Source organism: Manacus candei, unplaced genomic scaffold, assembly GCF_025592945.1.
Source record: "Manacus candei isolate 608988 ecotype Guabito, Panama unplaced genomic scaffold, ASM2559294v1 h1tg000003l, whole genome shotgun sequence".
Classification (NCBI taxonomy): domain Eukaryota; kingdom Metazoa; phylum Chordata; class Aves; order Passeriformes; family Pipridae; genus Manacus; species Manacus candei.
The window spans coordinates 1381542-1401383 of NW_026138051.1; the positions used below are offsets into that span (position 1 = coordinate 1381542).

Consider the following 19842-nt stretch of genomic DNA (forward strand, 5'->3'; position numbering starts at 1 on the left):
TATATTTACTAATATGTGCTTTGATTTATTCATTGTATTTTTATTTTAAAATATTTACATGTGCTTTATCAATGTTTTTTATTTTATTATTTATTAGTATATAAAATATATTTCCTAATATAAAATATTAAAATAGTTCAAATAATATGCAGTATTAAATACCAATGCCACACACCATGTAATTATATATAATATCTCACTTATATATGAGCACCCTTTTAATGTAAATGTCTACATCCACTTGTATTATGCACACACAGCCATGGCTTATTCTTTTCTGTAGACACTTTTATTTGTACAGTCTCAGGCCCTTTTTATTCCAATGTATAACACATACAGCATGTCCCACTTGACAACATAGATAACGTATATATAACATATATTATATGTATTCTTATGGTATATATAATATATATGCATATTATATGGTATTACATTACCATCGATGTGTTAATTTTTAATTACATACATCTGCACTCTCACAGACTATTCTTATTTATTTCCAATTCATATATATATATATGAATTTATATAAAATTACTTGATACCCTCTCACACATCCACAATTTTTAAGAAGTGCTTAATATACACACATATTTAGACACACACAGTTTGTGTCTCTCTCTCTGCTCTATTTTGTATACACACATATATTTGCAGTCTGTAAATGGCCTTTCTAGCTGTAAATATTCAAGATACACAACAGAACACAGCCTGTTTTCTATATGCCATGCTGTGTGTCACAGTCTGTTACCCATACTTCTGTTTGATATAGCACAGTTGTGTTACTGCCTGCTGTAGTATATTAAATATGCACAGTAATATGTTGGACTGCTGGTCCTTGTGGGTCCCTGCCAGCCCAGGATATTCCGTGATTCTAACACATAATGTACCACACCTGTGTCTGGCACCTCCTCCCAGCTCCCCGCCCACTCCTGGGGGTTGTTCCCTAATCCTGCAAAACCACAGGACAAGTTCCCTTCAACCACAGGCATTTGTTCCACAGCACAAGGATTTGTTGCCTTTGTGCTGTGCCTTTGCTCTTCAGGTTTAAGCCCTTCCCTGCAGGCTGGGGTGGAAAGGGATGAGATGGGATTGGCACCCTTTCATTAGGGCATAAGCCCTCAGAACTTAAAAGCTTGTTTAAATCACTTGAAAATAAACATCTTGCAGCTCTCAGGGACTTTATGTGCTTGGAAAGCAGAGAAAGGACTGAACTTGGGATATTGGGAAATCCTTCCCTGTGAGGGTGGGGAGGCCCTGGCACAGGGTGCCCAGAGAAGCTGTGGCTGCCCCTGGATCCCTGCAAGTGTCCAAGGCCAGGCTGGATGGGGCTTGGAGCAACCTGGGCTAGTGGAAGGTGTCCCTGCCCATGGCAAGGAGTGGAATGAGCTTTAAGGTCCCTTCCAACCCAAAGCATCCTGGGATTCCATAAGCTGGTAGAGCACTCATCCAACAGATACATAAAGAGTGTTCTCAGCTCAGGGAAACTACAGCCCCAGCCCCACCTCCCTCTGCCCATCCAAGTGGGGGCTGAGCTGGGTCACCACCACTGCAAGTGGAGTAAAAATAAAGTAAAAAAAAAAAAAAATTACCTTTATCACTTTTACTTCATGCTGAGACTAAAAAATTAGGGCTGAGGGCAAGGAGTGGAAAGGAAAGCAGCAGGACTTTGTTTGGGCAGTTGGGTGTTTAGTTTTTAGTTTAAGGTAAGACAGAAGAGCTGAGCTAGTCTCAGGGGCAGTACAGCAACTGCTGCAAGTGTTTGCAGACCAGTTTTAAGTCCAGAGAGCCCAGACTGGGGAGTGGTTGGTGCAAACAATAATCATCAAATTCAGAGCCAGTTTTTAAACTAATTTCTTTATTGAAACTAAAACCCAGAGTTAAAATTCCTAAATTACTCACAGAGGACAAGTTTCTAACTTGACTGACTAAGGACAGACCAGTGCTCAAAGGGGCCAGAAACCCTGAGCAGCTGCTGGTTTAAGACTACAGCCAGTGTGTCCTCACTCCATGGATCTCCCAGGGCAGCTGGAACAGTTCCTCAGGCTCCCTGGGAAGAGACAGGACCCGATCTCCAGTGCAAAGGCTGAGTTGTGTCAAGATTCTGGATTAAAGTGTACCTAGTGTTCACAGCTCAGGAGGAGGGAAGGAGCCAAGAATAACAACCTGGTAAATCACCTCCACTCCCTACAGGAATTCCAGAGGAAAGTTTGCCCCCCTCCCTCCAGGCCCCACACACAAATATTTACAGACACAACTACAACCCCCAGTGTCTGACTCCCTGGCTGAGGGCAGGAGCCATCAGGCACAAGGCACCCGGCTCCTGCTGCAGCAGGAGAGCCCAGCTCCTTCAAGAGTCACCAGGAATGTGGCCTAAAGGGTCAGGACAGCTCTGGGGCAGGTCACTGAAACTCCTCCTTGATGGGGGTGCAGCCTGAGAAGAAGCTGATGTTGCTGCTCAGCATCCTCTTCTTCCTCTTGACAAAGGGGATCTGGTTCTCCTGGGCCTCCTCGTCCCTGAGGAGCAAGGAGGAAGGAGAGCTGGGCATCTTCTGGAGCCCTTCCTGGGCTGTGATGTCCTGCAGGACCTGTTGGGAGAGCAAGGCAGAAACCTTGGATTGGTTCCTGCTGGAGCAGCCAGCGAGCTCAGCCCAGAGCACAGAGGCAGCACAGACAGGGGCTGCCAGGCCAACCTCAAGAGTTGCTTCATTTTTTCACTTAAGTCAAGAAAAAGATAAATATTTTAACAAAAGACCAAGACTGAGCAGGAAGAGACAACAGTTGGAATAGTGAGAGCCCACAGGATAAGGGAATTTATTTAGCTGAGGCAAAATGAGATGAGCCAAGTCAGAGAACACAGTAAGCTTAAAACCAGTAAGTCTGAACGTGGACAGAGATGATTTTATCCTACGAGCTCCTCAGTTCCCATCTCTCCTGGCTGGAAGGTGCAGCAGGAAAGCAGGGCAAGCCTGTGTGGCAACATTTTAGTGTGAAAACAAGAATTCAGCACCCTCAGAACTCCAACACGAGCTGCCTTGTCAGCCGGAGGCTGCACAGGGGTTTCCAGCTGCAGCTTTTCCCTTGGATAATTTCCCTCTACATCCCTCACTGGCCCCATTCAGAACCTCAGCTCTCCCCCAGAGCCCTGGAATACCTTTGTGGTTGGAGTGACACACAGGGGCTGGAAGAAACTCTCTCCTGCTTTCACCATCGTGGGGTCTTCCAGCTTCAAGGAGCCCTCCGAGTCCCTCTGGGGGTCCTCGCACGTCGTGGCCTCCTGAGGGGCAGCACAGAGTGAGCACTGGGATCACATCCAGCCCTTCCTCCCCCCCAGCCAGGGCTCCCTAAGCCTCCTGCCCTCCAGGTGTGAGCATTCCATAGTCCAGGATGCTGCCTGCCGGTCAGGCTTCATAAAACAGTCAATAATTAAAGTACTCTGGGATGTCTCTGCTTCAGACCTCACATCCAAGAGCAGAATTCCCACTAGAAATATCTGTCTTAGTGAACAGCAGTTGCTCATGAACATTCCTGGTGCGACAATCCCCTCCCTAAATTACCCCTTCCATTCTTAAAGAAAAATATTTAATGATTGATATAGTTATACATAAATAAATATATAATAATAAAATATATAAATATAATAATAAATAATAATAATATGGGTTAAGCTTTTGTGTTGTCCGAAGTCAAAGACACAACTTGAATTTACTGAGTGCAAGAGACAGACTGAAGTATTTGTCTTTAGGTTTATGGCTGACAGTTGGGAGTAGGTAAATCTGTGCTGTGACACCCCCAAATATCTGTTAAATAACACCATATGTAATTATAGATAATATCTAAATTATATATAAGACATATTATATGTCTACATACACTTGTATTACACCCACACATTCATGGCTTATTCTTTTCTAGAGACACATCTATTTGTACAGTCTCAGCCACTCTTTTTATTCCAGCAACAGGTACAGCCCATACCATTTAAAAACATACATAACCTAACATGTAATATGTATTATTTTTAATTATAAGCATTACATGCTCACAGACACTATTCTTACTTATACAGTATTCATATAGGTATAAATATTAATAAAACATTTTGATACACTGCCACTATTTAAAAGAAATACTTTACTTAAGTAAAGTATAAAGGGTGCCTGTGCTCTGCCCTGCCCAGCAGTGCCCCGGTGGTCCCTCACCCAGCCCAGGACTCACCAGGGCGTGGTCCCGGTTCCTGCAGGTGGCCTGGTCACAGCTGCAGCCGCTGGAACATCCCACCTTCTGCTTCCTGCAGCCACACTGCCTGTTCCCACAGCGGCCCCGGCACGAGCACTGCGGGAGAGAGGGATCCCTGCTCTGCCCGGGGCACCGGCACCGCTCCAGGGCTGGCAGCTCCGGGACAGGGATGTCCCCAGCTGCCACACACCTCGTTTCAGTGCCAGTCCTGCATCCCAGATAAGGAATAAAATCCTTCCACTCCACACTCATCTCTTGCTGCAGGACCCCCAGGATGAGCACCTTCAGTTCCTCAGGCCCTGACTTCAGGTTATCCCAAAGGATCAGTGCAGACACTACAATCTCCCTGTTCTCTGTACACACACACACATCCTTGGATACAGGCCAGCGATTCCCTAGTAGGTCCTGGATCAAAGGTGACTGGATCTTACCCCCGTGAGGCTTTTCTTTGCCCCTCTGGCTGCTTTGGCAGGAACCCAGTCAGCATCTTCCAGGTCCCCCGAGTCAGAGAGCAGCTCCTCCAGGTCCATCTCCGGGCTGGGCGCGCGCGGCTTGGCCGTCGTCTGCCGGCGGGCCCTGGGCTGCAGCCAGGGAGCAGGAGGGTCAGGGACCAGCAGGACTGACACAGGGCTTGGATTTCACTCATATTTATCCAGTACTGATTTAATATTTCACTGAGGTACTCAGAGCCCCACACTCCCGTTCCTCAGCCAGCCAAGAAGGTGAGGGAGGAGAAAAACCATCAAATTGTCAGGATTAAAAATTCAGTCCATTTAAACTCCTGTAAGTGACAAATCCTTGGAAGTCGGAGTTATATTTGTCATATCACATGACAAAAAACATTTGTGTCAGTCTTGCCCACATAGCTTTAAATCATTTCTTCCTGCCAGCACTAAGATTTGGCTCTTTGCAAGGCAATGGTTACACTTGCTATGACACATTCCTTGGTCCATAGTTTAGAGACTGGAAATGCTACAGATAAAACATCTGGATTGTGAAGGAGGATGTAGAGTCAGACAGAATGAGAAGGAGAAAACACGTTAGGGGGTTTGGTTGCCTTTTTTTAAATCAAAAAACTAGTGCAAGGTAGTTCTGAGTGTTCTGAAAAGGACTGAAGGGGCCAACTTCAATAAGCAGAATGAGCTGCCTGCTAAAAAGCAACTTAGGAGAAAGAATCCAAATTACTAATAGCCAAGATTAACTTTGGAGAAGAGCTCAGGTACAATACAAGCATGAAAACTGTGCAGGATCTTACTTTGGCTGGGATATAATCAAAAGAAGAGTCTGGAGACTCTGGTGGCCTTTGCTGGATGTGCCGGAGCTTCTGGCCACTGACAACTTGGAGGAGCAGCAGTTTCTGTTAAAAGGGAAAAGACTTAGCTTTGCAAAGTACAGAAATCAACAGCCATTAATCTCTCAAGGCTCTACCTGTTTCAGAGAGTCATTTTCCTGGAGGAGTTCCTGGTTCTCCTCCTTCATTTTCTCCATCTCTTCCTCCTGTTTGCAAGACAAAAGGAAATTTATTTAATTAAAGGTAAAGAGAAAAACTACAGGGTTGTTCAGACCTGCACAGCAACTATCCCCTGCCAAGGGAACACTCACAATCCTCCTGCACCTCCCTCATTCCAAAGCTCCTGTTCCAACTACCTGGTATCCCAAAGGATCCCACCCTCCCTCCAAGCCACAGCCAGACACTGTACCTGGATCCTGAGTCGCTCCTGCAGCTGCTTCTCCTGCTCATTTAGGGAATCTTCCCATTTCTTCTCTTCTGCTTCTTTTTGCTGGAGTTGGCTGAGCAGGTACAGAACCTAAAAGCAAGTTAGAATGAACAGGTAGGAATTCCTGAAGGAACACCTGTCCAAGTCCAGGCATCAAAAGCCTTGGTAATTTTATGAAGATTCTGCCACTTCCAGCATTATTCCACTCTGATCTACTTGAAAAGTGATCTTGTGCTCAGGTGTAATATCCTTAAAGCATGAAAACAGTTACTGGATAAAGCAACTAGCACAGGGCCCAGGATGAATAGGGAGATTTGGTTTTTGATTAATCATCTGCAAAAGTCTAAATTTGAGTTTATGTACAGCACCAGCTTGATTTCACCACATCCCCTTTGCCTTTTAGCAGACCTGGGAAATCAGTCCCAGAGTTCAAGACTTCCATGCCTTGTGTTTTACCTTTTCCTGGTGTTGCTGTTCCTGCACCACAAGCTGATTTTGGAACTCAGCCTCCAGCTCTGTGATGTGGTTTCTCTCTTCCATCAGCATCTTCTGCACGTCTGAGCAGGTGGCTTTGCCCTGCTCCAGGCTGCTCTGGAGCTTGCTCTCCTGGACTTTAGAGCTGACCAGCTGGAAGGCAAGAGTAATGTTTGGGTCAGGGATTCCATGGTGGGAAAGGTGCTGCAGCCTGGAGGTGAAGCATTTCTGTGATTTCCAGCCACCCCAGGAACTGGACTGGCCACCAGCCACAAGGAGACCAGAGGAAATGCAGAGCCAGACACCTGACCACCAGTTTGGAAGTGCAAAACAGGGAGCAGATTTTGTTAACAGTTCTAAATTCATCTCCCTTCCTGCAGCACTTGGGAGTATTTTCCTTTTCACTCTTTGCCTTTCCAAGCACCAGGGAGTGACAGGGGATTCTGTCCTTCACTTGCTCTCTCCTTGATGCCACATCAACCCAATTCCTACTCCTCTATCCCATCTTTTCCCTTCTCAACACCCATTCCCCTGGTTCCCCTGACCTCAGCCAGCACTGCCCTTGTTTCTCTGCTTGTTCAGGAAGTATTTTTAGGTACTTCTCTTTCACTTCCAAAATTTGTCTTTTTTATTTTCCTATTCCCATGCAAGCCTTTCAGAAGCACAGCTTTGGCTGGTTATCTCCAGACCCTCATATATTCCATTCCCCTTTCCCCTGTTTTTTGGATTTCACCGCCCAGTACAGAGTATTTTAATCCAAAATTGTGAGGGAAATAAACCTCATCCAGTACAAAAGGGTGCTTCATTCCAATTCCGTTAGTCACTTCTATTCATTCCTGGCTAAGCAGACTTAAAGTCTTTGCTTTCAGGGAAAAAACAGGAAAATCCAGCCTTTACCTCTCCCAGGAGGTACTTCAGAGCACATTTGGCCTCCAGGATTGTGGCAATGCTGTCCCAGCGCTGCTTGGCACGATCCCCATTGTCTGCATCCAGGAGTTTCTGCTGCAGATCTGCTATCTGGGCACTCCTGGGGAAGAATCCATGGATTTGGGGTTACAGCACAAGAGAAAACCAGGGCTAAAGTTACTGTTCCCAGAATATCAGGTGAAATAGTTGAAGTTACAATTTTGATGCCTTAATTGGGCAGCTGTAGTCTGCATTGCTACACTGGGGAGTTCTGCCTTCCCTTCACATTCCCAAAGGAAGGGAGAAGGTTTTCCTCTAACAGAGGTGCTCACAAACAGCTAAAAAAACTCCAGTCTTAGTGACTAGGTAATGTCTACAATGTGGAAAAATCCAAGCCAGGAAAACCCCAGGTTCTCATCTCATTGTTCCCAGTTCAGTGTATAAATATTTTACATTTTTTTTCAATTTCACAGAAGAGTTGGGATGGAAATGAGGGAAAAACCAGAGGCAAGGCTGTGCAGATCAGCTTTGTGGTACTGCCTTACCTGAGCTCCATCTCAGTTTCCAGGCTTTCTATCTGCTTGGATATGGAGAGATCCACCTCTGGGGACTGCAGCTCTGCCAGGCAGTAGGTCCTTCTCTGAGGAATTGCAGCCAAGGGAGGAACAGGGGAGGAAATCACACCTTTAGACAGCCCAGCACAGAGGAGCAGCTCTCTCCAGAGCTGCAATTCCAGGGCCCCTTCCCCAAAGCACAAAGCCTTCCATGAGGGGGTGACCCACTCACAGCCCTCCTGAGCCTGGAAAAGCCCTCAGAGGTCGAGTCCGACCATTCACCCAACACTCCCAGGGCCACATCCACACCTTTTGGGGACACTCCCAGGGATGGTGGTTCCCCCTCTGCCCTGCACAGCCCGTGCCAGTGCCCGACTGCCCCTTCAGTGAAGAAATGTTCCCTAATTGCATTAATTAACAAGTCACTTCAGCACCTCTTCACCACATGAAGCCTTTCTCCCAGAAAGGCAGCCAAGGATGGAGCCCCTTCCCTACCTCCTGAGGGAACAGGAGTGAGGGTCAGAGTAACCCCAGTGTTGCTGAACCCCCCAGGGCTGGGATGGGGAAAGGGGCCTTTCCCTCACCCGGAGCTTTGGAGGAGGGTTTTCCCCAGACTCTTTCTTCTCTTTGAGCTGCTGCAGCTCCTGGGCCAAGATCTTCCTGTCCTCCAGCAGGTCTGCGAGGTGCCGCCGAGCCTCCTCCGTGCTCACCAGAACCTCCACTTCGTTTGCCAGCCAGCTCTGGAACAGGAAACCCACCGGGAAAGGGGTTTAGTGGAGCTTCAACTACAGGGCTGAGTGTTGCTCTGGGAAGGTGTTTTAGAGCCATGGAATAATCCCATTGCAGCCCCCCCCGAGCCCCCCAGTCCCAGTTTCCCCCCTGCTGGGATGATACACCCACTGTCACCCACCTTCACTCGGGCAGCCACTCCTTCCAGGCCCCGGCTCTGACTCTCCTTGCGTTTGTCTGCAGCCTCCTTCTGTCTCTGCAGGGCCTCCTTCAGCCGCTTGTTGGCAGCTGCTGCCTGGAAAACATTCCACAGGAGCTCAGCAGCAGCTTTGGCACTTCACCTGCAACAGCTGGAAACACGAGGGAGTGCCAAGGCAAGGCCCTGGGACGGTGAGAGCACAAAGGGAATAAACCAGAATCACTAAGTCAAGGCCTCCAGCCCTTAACTTATTTCCTCAGCTGAGATTCCTGATTTAAGGAGAACCTGCTTCTAGGCCTAAGAAGTAGAAGAAAACATCCCAAATGAGGGTTGCAAGATGCATTTCTTTGACACAACCATTTTGAAAAGATTTTGAACTGCAACCTAATATATCCACATCCAAATTCATTTCACGCTTCAACCTGGCCATCTGTAATGGATTCCCAGAGCAGCCTGATGCCCAGAGTGGAATTCAGCCTCTAAGGAGCAGATTTAACTAGGATCCCTCAAAGGCTACAAGATAGAAGCATGGATTTCTCTGCAGAGAGAAAAGCTCTTATTTCCATCCTCTCAGCTGCCTTTAAGAGGTTTGTGCATGTCCCATTACATCCTCCAGCCCCACTGTGCAGCCCTTGGGGTTGCTCAGGGCTTTCCCTGAGACACTGGCTCCTCACCTCCTCTGTTTTGCGCCGAAGGACATTGGCCTGTTTCTGGAAATCCCTCTCCAGCTTGAGGAGCTCGTACTGTCTCTTACGATCCTGCAGGGAAACAACACAAAAACAGATGGAAAAGTCACCTGGGCTCCACATTTCCCATGACAAAGGCTCTGGAGCCTAAAGGCTGGATGAGACTGAAGCCCAGAAGTTCAACTCCGAGGATCCCAAAGCACTGAGGGTAAGAACTTGCTGTGGGACCAGAACTCCAGATGTTTGCTGTCCATTACACTGGGTGCCACAAGCAGCTGGATTTCATGAACCTGCAGGTTCAATATTCCTTTGGAAGTTTAAATACCTCCCATTCTGGGGCCAAACCCTACAACTTTAAATACTTCAAATATTGAATATTTTTGCCTTCTGCCTCAGAGCTGAGTCACAACTGTGCCAACATCTTTAGGATCTCCAACCACAAGTCCATTTACAACAACTGGTGAAAAGTGGCAGCCATATGGACCAACCTTCTCTTCAAAGCATTCCCAGTTGGTTTCTAGTTGCTTTCAGTTAAACAAGCCTTGCAGTAAACACTTGACTGATTTGTCTTACTCTTGGGAGGGTGGTACAGTCTGGGGGGGGTTGTTTGCTCACCTTTTCCTTCAGCTGGATCACTTCCTTGTCCTTCTTTTGCTTCCACTGCCTGAATTTCTCCGTGTCTTCTTTCATCTGCCGCATCAGCTGGACCCTCTGGTGCTTCATTTCCTGAAAAACACAAGAGGCTGGAAGAACTGTCCAGGATTTACATCCTGGGGAGCTTCAACCTGCATTTCCCTTGTGTCTGTCAGGTGGGGGGAGAGGCAGGTGGGAAATCTTAGTGTGCTCCCTCTCAGGACACTCTCCAAGTGCTAAAACCCAGGGATTCATGTTTCAAGGCATAAAGGGAAGGCATTTAAGGCATAAACATGCACAGTTTAGGGAAATTAAAGTGAAGCCAAGTGATTTGACTGAGGATCTTAGAAGAGCCAGAAGACCCTTTGGACTTATTTTACCCCTCCAAATCTCAGCAGTCACCTGCCTGTTGTGCTACCCCAGCAACTGTGGCCAAAGGAATCGTGCCCAAACTGCTGCTCTCAGTGTGACAGAGCAGACAGGGAGCAATTCCTGTGTGGGAGCTGCTCTGTCTGCACTGGCCAGCCAGGAGTGCAGTTAGGATGGGTTACCCTGATCTCCTGGTTCAGTTTGGACACCGTGTGTTCCGTGGATTCCTTCAGCTTCAGGAGCTTGGATTGTTCACTCAGCTTCTTCTTCAGCTCGTTGATCTGTCCCTCCAGCTCCTGGAGCCTTTTGCGCCGCCGCTCGCTCAGCCTGGGAAGGAACCAGCCTTAAAAACAACCCCACTCTCCAATTTCAGACACCTGAAGAAAAGTTAAACTGAGTTGTGTGTTATCACCTTTCCTGCTGCTGAAAGCCCACAGGAGGCTGCTCTGCAGCTCATACAACCATCCTGGCATGTCAGAGGGACACATTTACATCAAATAAGAGACTTTATAGATAGAAACACAAGACACTGGGTTTTCAGACATAACACAGTCACACTCACTTGGCCTGGTTGATATCCTTCTTTGCCATGTGCAGAGCAAGGACCAATTCCTCCTTTTCTTTTTGCAAATTGCTGACCTCCAATTCCAGATCCCTGATGTTAGTCTAGGAAGGACAAGATTAGTCAGCCTCCCAAGAAAAGCCTTGAAAATACACCCTGAGACAAAGCTTTAGCACAGAGAAACCTTGAGAATCCACACTGCTATCAGCAGACTGCTCTTAGATAAGAGCAGTGTGAGTGTCACAAGGGCTGGTTCAGACACTGAAGCTTTGGTGGGTCACAGAACCACTGTGCCAAAGTGATTTTGGAGTAATTCCAGAGATGGGAGAGCCCAGCACAGCAGGGGAAGCTGCCCAGCGGGGCACTGACCCAGATGAGGAATAAACAGACCCAAATCAGAATGTGCTCAGGAGAGGAAGGATCCCCTCTCTCCCCTCCCCAGCATGGAGGGGTTGGCAATCATTGGGAAAAAGGAACTGAACAAGAAGGGTGTCAAGTTTACCTGGTACTGGGACTGAATGGGCTCCAACTGATTATCATTCTGAGCCATCTTTTTGGCAAGTGCCTCTTTCAGGGTCAGGGCTTTGTTGAGTTCCAGCAGCTCCTTGGACAGCTGGGCCTGGCGAAGGGCGTGTTGGGTGGTGAAGTCGTTCGAGGCTCTCTTGGAATCCTGGCCCAGTTCTGCTTCCTAGAGGAGACACCAAGTGAGCAGGAGAGGCCAATCCAAAGCTCCGGAATGACATGATCTCGGATCCTGCAGAGCACTTTGAGTTCATTGGTTACACTGGGTATTCAGAATGAGAGCAGGTTATTGATCTGGAACACACTGAGCAATTAAGAGTTTAAAAAAACAGCTCCTACAAGAGTGACACATTATTTATCAAGCATTTCGATTAGAAAATGAGCATGTGGGACAGATAAAAGTGATGAGGAGATAAAAACCTGCACTGCTAAGCCCCCCTCACTTACACCTGTAGCCTCCTGTTCAGGGCTTGCCATCTCTGCAGCAGCTTCTGCTGTGGCAGCATTTTCACTCTGTAGAGGACAAGGAAAAGAAGATTTTGGTGAAAAGGGAAAGAGGAAGTAAAACGAAGCTAAAACCAGTCTGTTGGTACACTATGACAAAATACAATGTGATTCTGGTCTGGACAAAAAGCTCTGGAAAGGGGAAACCATTGTCTTCCTCCTTCAATAAAACAACCAAACTCCTCCTGGACTAGTTCGACAAGCCATTCCTCCTAGCCTTCCCTGAATTCCAGCCTTGGCAGCCAGCTGAGCCTGGGAATGGGGGGAGTGTCTAGTTCCTCAATAAGTATCTAAGGACCTCATTAAGACAAAGATCTGGCAACTTCTATTTAACAATTTCAGGTCCCTGCAATTTGTGTTCTCATTAAAACTGCCAAGTTCATAACACTCCATCCAACTTACGGATCATAAATCCATGCTGATCTCCCACTATCAGAATCTTTTATGGAGACTTTTCCTTTTCTCCCACAAGTGGCCTTTCTGCAGCATTGAAAGCACAACAGGACAGTTTTTAAGTTGATATTAAGCCACTTCATGCTTACAGTTCCTGGGCTCCTTGAGCAAAGTCTCTGCAGAGTGGAATCCACTGCTGAGCAGATCAGCAGGAAAATCCCAGATTTCACCAGTAAACTTGTGTAAACACAACTCCTCCCTCCCTCCTTGGATCCAGCCTTACCTGGAACTCAGCCAACACCTGCTGCAGGTTACGAATCACCTCCACATTTTCCTTCAGCTCCTCATCCTCCACTGTCTCCACCAACTTCTGCAGGTCCAACTTGCACCTGCAGTGCACACATGGGAGCAAACCCAGGGCATGTTCATTCTAGTGAGGAACAACTTTCCCCACTCAACAGACAAATGAATTCTGGATGAACAAACACCAGTTGTTTGTATCCAGTTTACCCCAGGTAATTGCCCAGCTCAGGAGGGTGTGCACACACTTACACAGCATGTTGCTGGAGCTGCTCTAGCTTAGCATTCATCTTCTCATTTATTTGTTCTGTCTAAGGGAAGGCAGAATTACACTGAGTTGCAGAAGTAAGATAAGAAACCAGAAATCAACTAATTAATTTGTACCAAAAGAGATCTTGGTAGTGTGTGGCAAATCAATGCATTGAAAGGTCCTGCATGATCACAGCCACCAGTTAGTTTAGATTTAACAGCATTTTTTTCCAGAAATATACAAGACAATAGAAGCAAAAAAGGGTGGAAAAGAGAGAGCACAAGTGTGCAAGTGCTGAGATTTAAAATATTACAGCAACAGAAGAGCTGAAAGATTCATGGCTCCCTTTCCCCACTGAAGTCACAGACCTATAGGCAGCCAGATTCTGGCAGACTTTTGGTTCTGACTGACTTGAAATCAATGTGAAATGAACATCAAAGAGAGATTCCCAACATGCCATTAGTGCAGGACCTGCTATTGATTCAACTTCAAATTAATGCTCTCCTTGGTAACTGGACCTTACCAGGATCATCCTCTCCAGCATCTGTGCTGTCTGTCCAGCAGCCTCACTCAGCCCCTGGCTCAGCTTCTGGTTCTCCTCCATCAGGCACTGGTTCTTCTCCATCAGGGACTGAAGGTTCTCAGAGGGTGCCAAGCTGCTGAAAGAGCAAGGACCCTTTGGTTGTGAACATGGTTTGTAACAGCACGGAAATCACCTCCAAGTTTCCTAAATAATTTATAATGAATATCCCACAATGGTATGGGTTGGAAGGACCTTAAAGATCTTTTACTTCCAACCTCCCTTCCATGGGCAGGGACACCTTCCACTAGCCCAGGCTGCTCCAAGCCCCATCCAGCCTGGCCCTGGACACCTCTATAATATAGGCTGAACCTCCAAATACAGGTTAAACTGCATGTACTGGGTTTTGAAGCATCCTCAGAAGACAACAACTACACAATCCATCTCCTTCCTGCATTTGGTGCTTTTAAGAACAATGGGGATGGAGGTGCCCTACATTTAGGGGTAGAGGGGTGAATAAAAGAGTCATGAATGGGTCTGAGAAACGTTTACTTAGGACATGTTGCCTGGTTCCTCTCATATTTCCTGCAAGGGATGTTTGCTACAAAGTGAAATGACCTGTGGAATTCCAGTAACCATGACAAAAAGAACAAAAAGAGAGGAAAAAAAGCAACCAGTTTGCTCTCCCCTCGTTCCACAGCACCTCCTGGAGCAGCAGAGATCCAGAGGCTTTTCTGTGCCAGACACCAGATACACTGAGCACTGAACAACAAATCTTACTTGATAGACACAGGGAGGGTCCCTCCATGGGCCTGCAGCAGCAACACCTGCAGCTCTTGGACCTGGAAAGACAAATAATTCCTGCTTGTAAATCTCTCCCATAAACTAACTTGATGGTTGAAGGAGCATCATTCAGATCCCTGGTCTTTCTGAGTCACCTGCTCCATAATTCTGTTTTAACACTGCCTGAGGAAAGCAGCCATGGTGCTCCAGAATTTCAAGTAATTCACTCCTAAAACAAAAGCTGCCTTCTTTTCCCTCTGGAGTGAGCAGAGGAACACTCTCACTTCCCACTCCATGCTGGGCACAGGCAGGAGATGTCACAAAGGCACCAAACCATCACTGTATTTCTAATTTCACCTTTAGCCTGGCCAGGCAATGATTTGTCGAGTGAAAGGGAATGCAAATGCAAATCACACCCCCCCCCTTTTTGTCTGGCATTGAATGACTGCTGTAACATCACAGAAATGCTCTTATATTCTCTTTCCAGCACCCAGAGAAATGCACATTAAATATGTTCTGCACACTTGGTGTGGTTGGGCACCCTGTGCCTTTCCTTGCTGGTTCCTGAGCTCAGAACTAAGAGGACAAACTCTCCCCCAGGAGGAAGCCCCACAGCACCTGCTGCTTGAGCTGGTGCAGCTCAGCTGCCTGGGGATCCACGTTGACAATGGGTTTGTTCTTGATCTTCCTGGCCCTGTCAGCATAACGCAGAGTGTTCAGGGTCTCCTCCAGGTTGGAGTCTGCTGGGCTCACACAGGCAATCATCAGGGTGTGGCTGTTCCCTCCCAGGGAGTCTGGAGAGGAAAACAGGGGATAAGCAAAGCTTCCAGAGAGTGAGAGTGGGACACACCATCATCAGGACACTAAAACCCCCCCGAGTGCATCCCCAAAATACAATATCCAGCTGTAGGTTTGGGTCACTGTCATTACTTTCTCCTCTGCTCAGTCAGTTCTGTATTAGAGAGGTTTATGGAAGACCAAAGTCATGTCTCAGCTCTAAACACCAAAGACTTCACCTCAGAAGCCCCTAATATCACTGCCCTGATAAGTAATTTCTTTATACCATTTCTGGCCTAGTTCTTTCAGGTTTTCCCCTCCCTTCTCCCACTAATAACACTCAAGACCTCCATGAATATCCAGACATCAGAATTCTCTTCAATTTAAGGAATTATTGGCTAAGAACTGTATGGCATTTCCTCCTTCAGTTTTACACTAACACACATTGGCTACTTCAAGCTACTGATCAGAAAAAAGGGCCTCACATGCAGCAAAATCCAGTTTTTAATTAAGGACTCTCAGCTATGGAAAATACTGAAGAGTTTCTGTACCAAATTATTTAACTACCATAAACATCCCAGTAAGTTAATTACCAAAGCTGTGCCCATGTGAAAGGTTAATTCAGATAAATGTATTAAAATATCATCACAACTCTTGAAAAGTAACTACCACAAAGACCAGATATTCAGACTAAGAAGCAAATCAAACATGAGGCTCCCAGGGAAAGCACAGACAGCTTGAGCTTCATTCTGGCTGTGATATCATCCAGTAAGTTGCTATAATTAAGGTACAATAATAGATCTCTGCTCCCAGACTTGACTTCTCATCTTCCCCACCAAAAATATGCTCTGAATATGTCTCCTTTCCTCCTGTCATAGAAACTGCAGGAAAGCAGGACTCATTTAGGAGCTCATCTCACTGCATTTGCAACCTAAAAATAAAGAGTTCAGGAGAGGTCTGGCTTCAGGGAGAAGAGGACTTAAGTAAATGAATCCCTCTGCCAGCAGCAGCTCCTGCTCTGAGCTGTGGTTTGGTGGCTCTTGAGTTTTCTCCTGCTTTGTTTAAGGTGCATCATGTTATTTAAAACACAGATTTAGGCTTTGTCATCACCTGTCTCTTACCTTGCAGCAGCCTTGTCAACTTGGAGTCTCTGTAGGGGACAAACCCACCCTTTTTGTTCTCATCCCCAAGAGCACTGATGACGTTCCCCAGGGCAAGGAGGCCTTTGTTGATGTTGATCCCTGCAAACAGATCCCAGTGAGCAGAGCTAAAACCTACTCATTTCCTGCCCTCAATAAAATGTAAGAAGGTTCAAAAAGGGCATTGCAAGGGTTAAAGAACTGCTTTGCTCTTTTATTATCCTCAAAGTTACTAGAAACCCAGGCTCTGCTGACCCTTTGCCTACAGACCTTCTTTTAGTCTGTCTCCCTCAGCCTTGGTCTTCTTCTGCCTCTCAGAGCCAGCAAGATCCACCAGGTGTAGTTTGGAGTGAAAACTGCAGTTCCTGTGGCAGAAATACATTATTTTACTCTCTCAGTAAAGTGCAGTCAGGAAAGGAGCAGCCCAGGAGCTGAAATACCAGAGACAGACACAAAACAACTGCCTCGAGTAGCTCAGAGCAGGACCAGGAGTGGGATTATGGAATTTTTGGCAGGCAACTCCCAAGAGCTGCTGGGAGTGGCTGCACAATCCCACTCACTTGTCATTTTTCTTCTTCTGGTCGATGCAGATGGTGAAGATGGCATGGGACCGTGAGGACTGGGAGTTCATGGCTGTGGATCCCACTGTCCTGGCATTGTTCCCTTGCTCCAGGCAGGACACAGTGTCTTGGGCACAGGTGACATTTCTTTCAGTTAACCCTACAATCTGTAGCCAGGAAAAAAGCATTATGGATCTTCTCCTTCCTCTTCATCCCAGCTTAGTCCAGAGAAATCCTCCTCCACCTCAGGCTGTACCAGACCAGGTGAGCTCCCTTCCCAAGAATGTCTCACCTCAAAAGGCCTGAGGTGGTTTTTCCCAGGAAAAACCTGTCCTGAATTTTACATCAGTGACATGAAGTCACATCATCATCTCTCCTACTCCTACACCCTGCCCCCAAGCTCCTGTACCTGCCTGAGAGCCTGGGATCCATGGAGAAATCCAGAGCTGCCCCCAGGTATCCCAGGGCAAGCTGGGAGCTGAAAGTTGTGCCAGTCCCAGGCAGAGGAAGGAAAAAACTGGCTGCTGGAGTGGGGATTTGTGTGGATAAAGTGGTGGGGAGACAGCTCTCAGGGACACAGGTCCCAGAGGGGATGAGCAATAGGGGCTGGATGTGCTCCTTGGAAAGTTGTGCTTTCCCTGAGGGCCCATTTCCCTGTATCCCAGTGCTGCTCCCAACACATGGATGAGCCACATCCCAGTGCTTTAGAGATGACAGAGAACTACACATAAAGCCAATGGATGGATCCAAGTTTCCAGCTTGACACCCAACATCCCCACTGGAAACTGCAGCTGTCAGGGAAGGACAAAGGATGATGGGGTTTAACTAAAACCATCTGAGCAAAGGCAAAGGATACAAGTTTAACCACAAAACAGGGACCCAGAGGAAGCAGCAGCACAAGGATTCTCTGCACTGTGCTATAAACACACAGCTGGACAAAACTGCTGAGAAAATCTCTGGGGCACTGGAAGTTCCCCCTCAGGATCCCCTTTTTGCACGTTACATCTGCCACGTGAGGAGCATGAGGGCAGCAGGGATTGGAGTGGAGGGACCCCAAGGACAACCACCTCAGACATTCACCTCAAACACCCTTCAGAGTCAGAGCAGCATGTGCAAGTGGCTTTGTCATGAACATCAGACCCTCTTGGTGCTGTCCTGAGTGAAGTTCAGGCTCAGGAGCCCAGTTTTGAGAGCAAGGAGTGGCCGTGCTGATTCCCTGGGCAATGTTCAGGGAGTCAGGCAGTTGTTTCACCAACACACTCCTCCCCAGCCCTGCCAGCCCCTCATCCCCCAGGGCAGCAGACCTTGATGCCCTCCTTGGGATCCTCCCTGATGCTGATCTGGGAGGAGCGTTCCCTCGAGGGGCACAGCAGGTCCAGGATGTCCTCGTTGTAGATCTGGAACAGCACAAGAGCAGCTCAGTTACCAGCCTTGCAGGAGAACAACCCACCAGAGAAAGGGGTAGTGATGCTGAAATCAGGGCTAATCTGGCATCACATTCTACTCATGTCACCTTTAGAGAAAAATACGTTTGGTAAGACCCAGTTTCTGGAGCCTTAGGTGTTGATTTAATCAGTATTTATTACTTGGAGGAGGAGGCCCCAAAGCTCACTTAATTCAAAACTTGATAATAGTTTGAGAACCAAAACTTTTACCTCGAGATAAGAAACTTTGAGGACGAATTCCCAATCCTGCCTTTGCTGCTTCTCCTCAAAGAGCAGCCTGATGACCCTTGGGATGACCCCCACGCTGGGCTCGTGCTCCTGGTTGGCCGTGTAGGTGCCTCCCATGGAGTAGGTTTTCCCAGATCCAGTCTGTCCATAGGCCAAGACAGTGGCATTGTATCCTGGGGGAACAAAGGGCTCAGGATCAGTCACGTGGGGACCACAGGAGACTTTGAACAAAGCTAGGAAAACCATCCTTTCAGAAAAGTGTCAGTTCACACTGAATCCATGCACAGTCACAGTCAATGAAAATGTCAATGAAAAGCTCTTCAAAACACAGATAAAATGATTATTTCAGCTCTTTTTAAAGACTGGCTGTTGCTTTACTAGAGCTGGTCAGAAACAGCACAAGTTCTGCCATCCACTGTCTCCCACTGCAGCACCAACAGCTCCTGGAATGGGCTGAGTATCAATTCACTGTGTTATTCTCAAAGATGGAGAGACTTTTTACAAGGGATGGAGGAACAGGAAAGGGGGAATAGCTTCCCACTGCCAGAGGGCAGGGTGAGATGGGATACTGGAAGGAATTCCTCCCTGTGAGGGTGGGGAGGCCCTGGCACAGGTTGCCCAGGGAAGCTGTGGCTGCCCCATCCCTGGAAGTGTCCAAGGCCAGGTTGGACGGGGCTTGGAGCAACCTGGGCTAGTAGAAGGTGTCCCTGCTCATGGCAGGGGGTGGCACAGGATAAGCTTTAAGGTCTCTCCCAGCCCAAACCATCCTGGGATTCGATGAAAACCCTCTTCCCTTAAAACAAGGCACAGACCTTTGAAGATGCCTCGGACCAGAGGAGACACCGCAGTGTTGAAAACCTCTTCTTGCTCTGCCGAGGGGTCGAACACGTAATCGTAGGTGAAGGACTTGTCCTTGCCCACCACGACCTGCGGACGGGATGGGACGGTCACAGCGAGCCCGGGCGGGGGGAGCGGGGCGGGGGGTGCGGGTGTCTCACCTGCGGCTCGCCGGGCACGAAGAAGAGGCAGCTCTGGCAGCCCTCGTTGCTCTCCCGGGGCACGAGCGGGCGGCAGCGCAGCGCCACGCGCACCGGGATGCCCTTGTCCTCGTCGCGCAGCATCGCCAGCCCTGAGCGGAACGGGCCGTGAGAACCGGCACGGGGGCAGCGCCGGGGACCCCACGGGCCCGGGGGAGCGCGGACGGGCGGGATCCGATCCCAGCGCGGGCGGCGCCGCCGAAGCCCCGGAACCCGCCCGGAGCCGCCGCGCCCGCGATGGCGGCACCGCAACGGTCGCGACTCAAACGGGCCGCGCGAGAAAATGGCCAATCAGAGAGCGGTGCGTCACCG

General features: G+C 48.0%; 1 protein-coding gene across 2 annotated transcripts; it reads right to left on the minus strand.

Moving 5' to 3' along the window:
- Window positions 1-1844: 1844 nt before the first annotated feature.
- KIF4A (kinesin family member 4A) lies at window positions 1845-19769 on the minus strand. Of its 2 annotated transcripts, none has more exons than XM_051785773.1 (30): window positions 19492-19769; window positions 19306-19420; window positions 18476-18666; window positions 18125-18217; window positions 16821-16987; window positions 16531-16625; window positions 16243-16362; window positions 14963-15138; window positions 14342-14403; window positions 13565-13697; window positions 13044-13102; window positions 12775-12880; window positions 12042-12107; window positions 11575-11760; window positions 11073-11176; window positions 10693-10837; window positions 10124-10234; window positions 9497-9580; window positions 8805-8918; window positions 8479-8634; window positions 7886-7980; window positions 7332-7461; window positions 6417-6587; window positions 5943-6050; window positions 5671-5739; window positions 5498-5599; window positions 4674-4823; window positions 4222-4338; window positions 3158-3280; window positions 1845-2591 (listed from the first exon to the last, which is right to left on the minus strand). In XM_051785773.1, exons 1-30 carry the CDS (start codon window positions 19612-19614, stop codon window positions 2406-2408), a joined length of 3657 nt encoding a protein of 1218 aa, XP_051641733.1. In that variant the 5' UTR covers window positions 19615-19769; the 3' UTR covers window positions 1845-2405. The 2 variants fall into 2 exon arrangements, with proteins under 2 accessions (XP_051641733.1, XP_051641731.1); XM_051785771.1 differs by having other exon boundaries at window positions 13565-13700.
- Between the last annotated feature and the right edge of the window lie 73 nt (window positions 19770-19842).

Bases quoted from the DNA above. Each gene is read 5' to 3' on its own strand.
- KIF4A (XM_051785771.1), bottom strand. From the start codon at position 19,614: ATGCTGCGCGACGAGGACAAGGGCATCCCGGTGCGCGTGGCGCTGCGC. The intron at 10,235-10,692 runs GTAACCCATCCT...TGTGTTTTTCAG, and splicing joins AACTGAACCAGGAGATCAGG to GAAATGAAGCACCAGAGGGT. The intron at 8,635-8,804 runs GTGGGTGACAGT...TTCCTGTTCCAG, and splicing joins GAGTGGCTGCCCGAGTGAAG to AGCTGGCTGGCAAACGAAGT.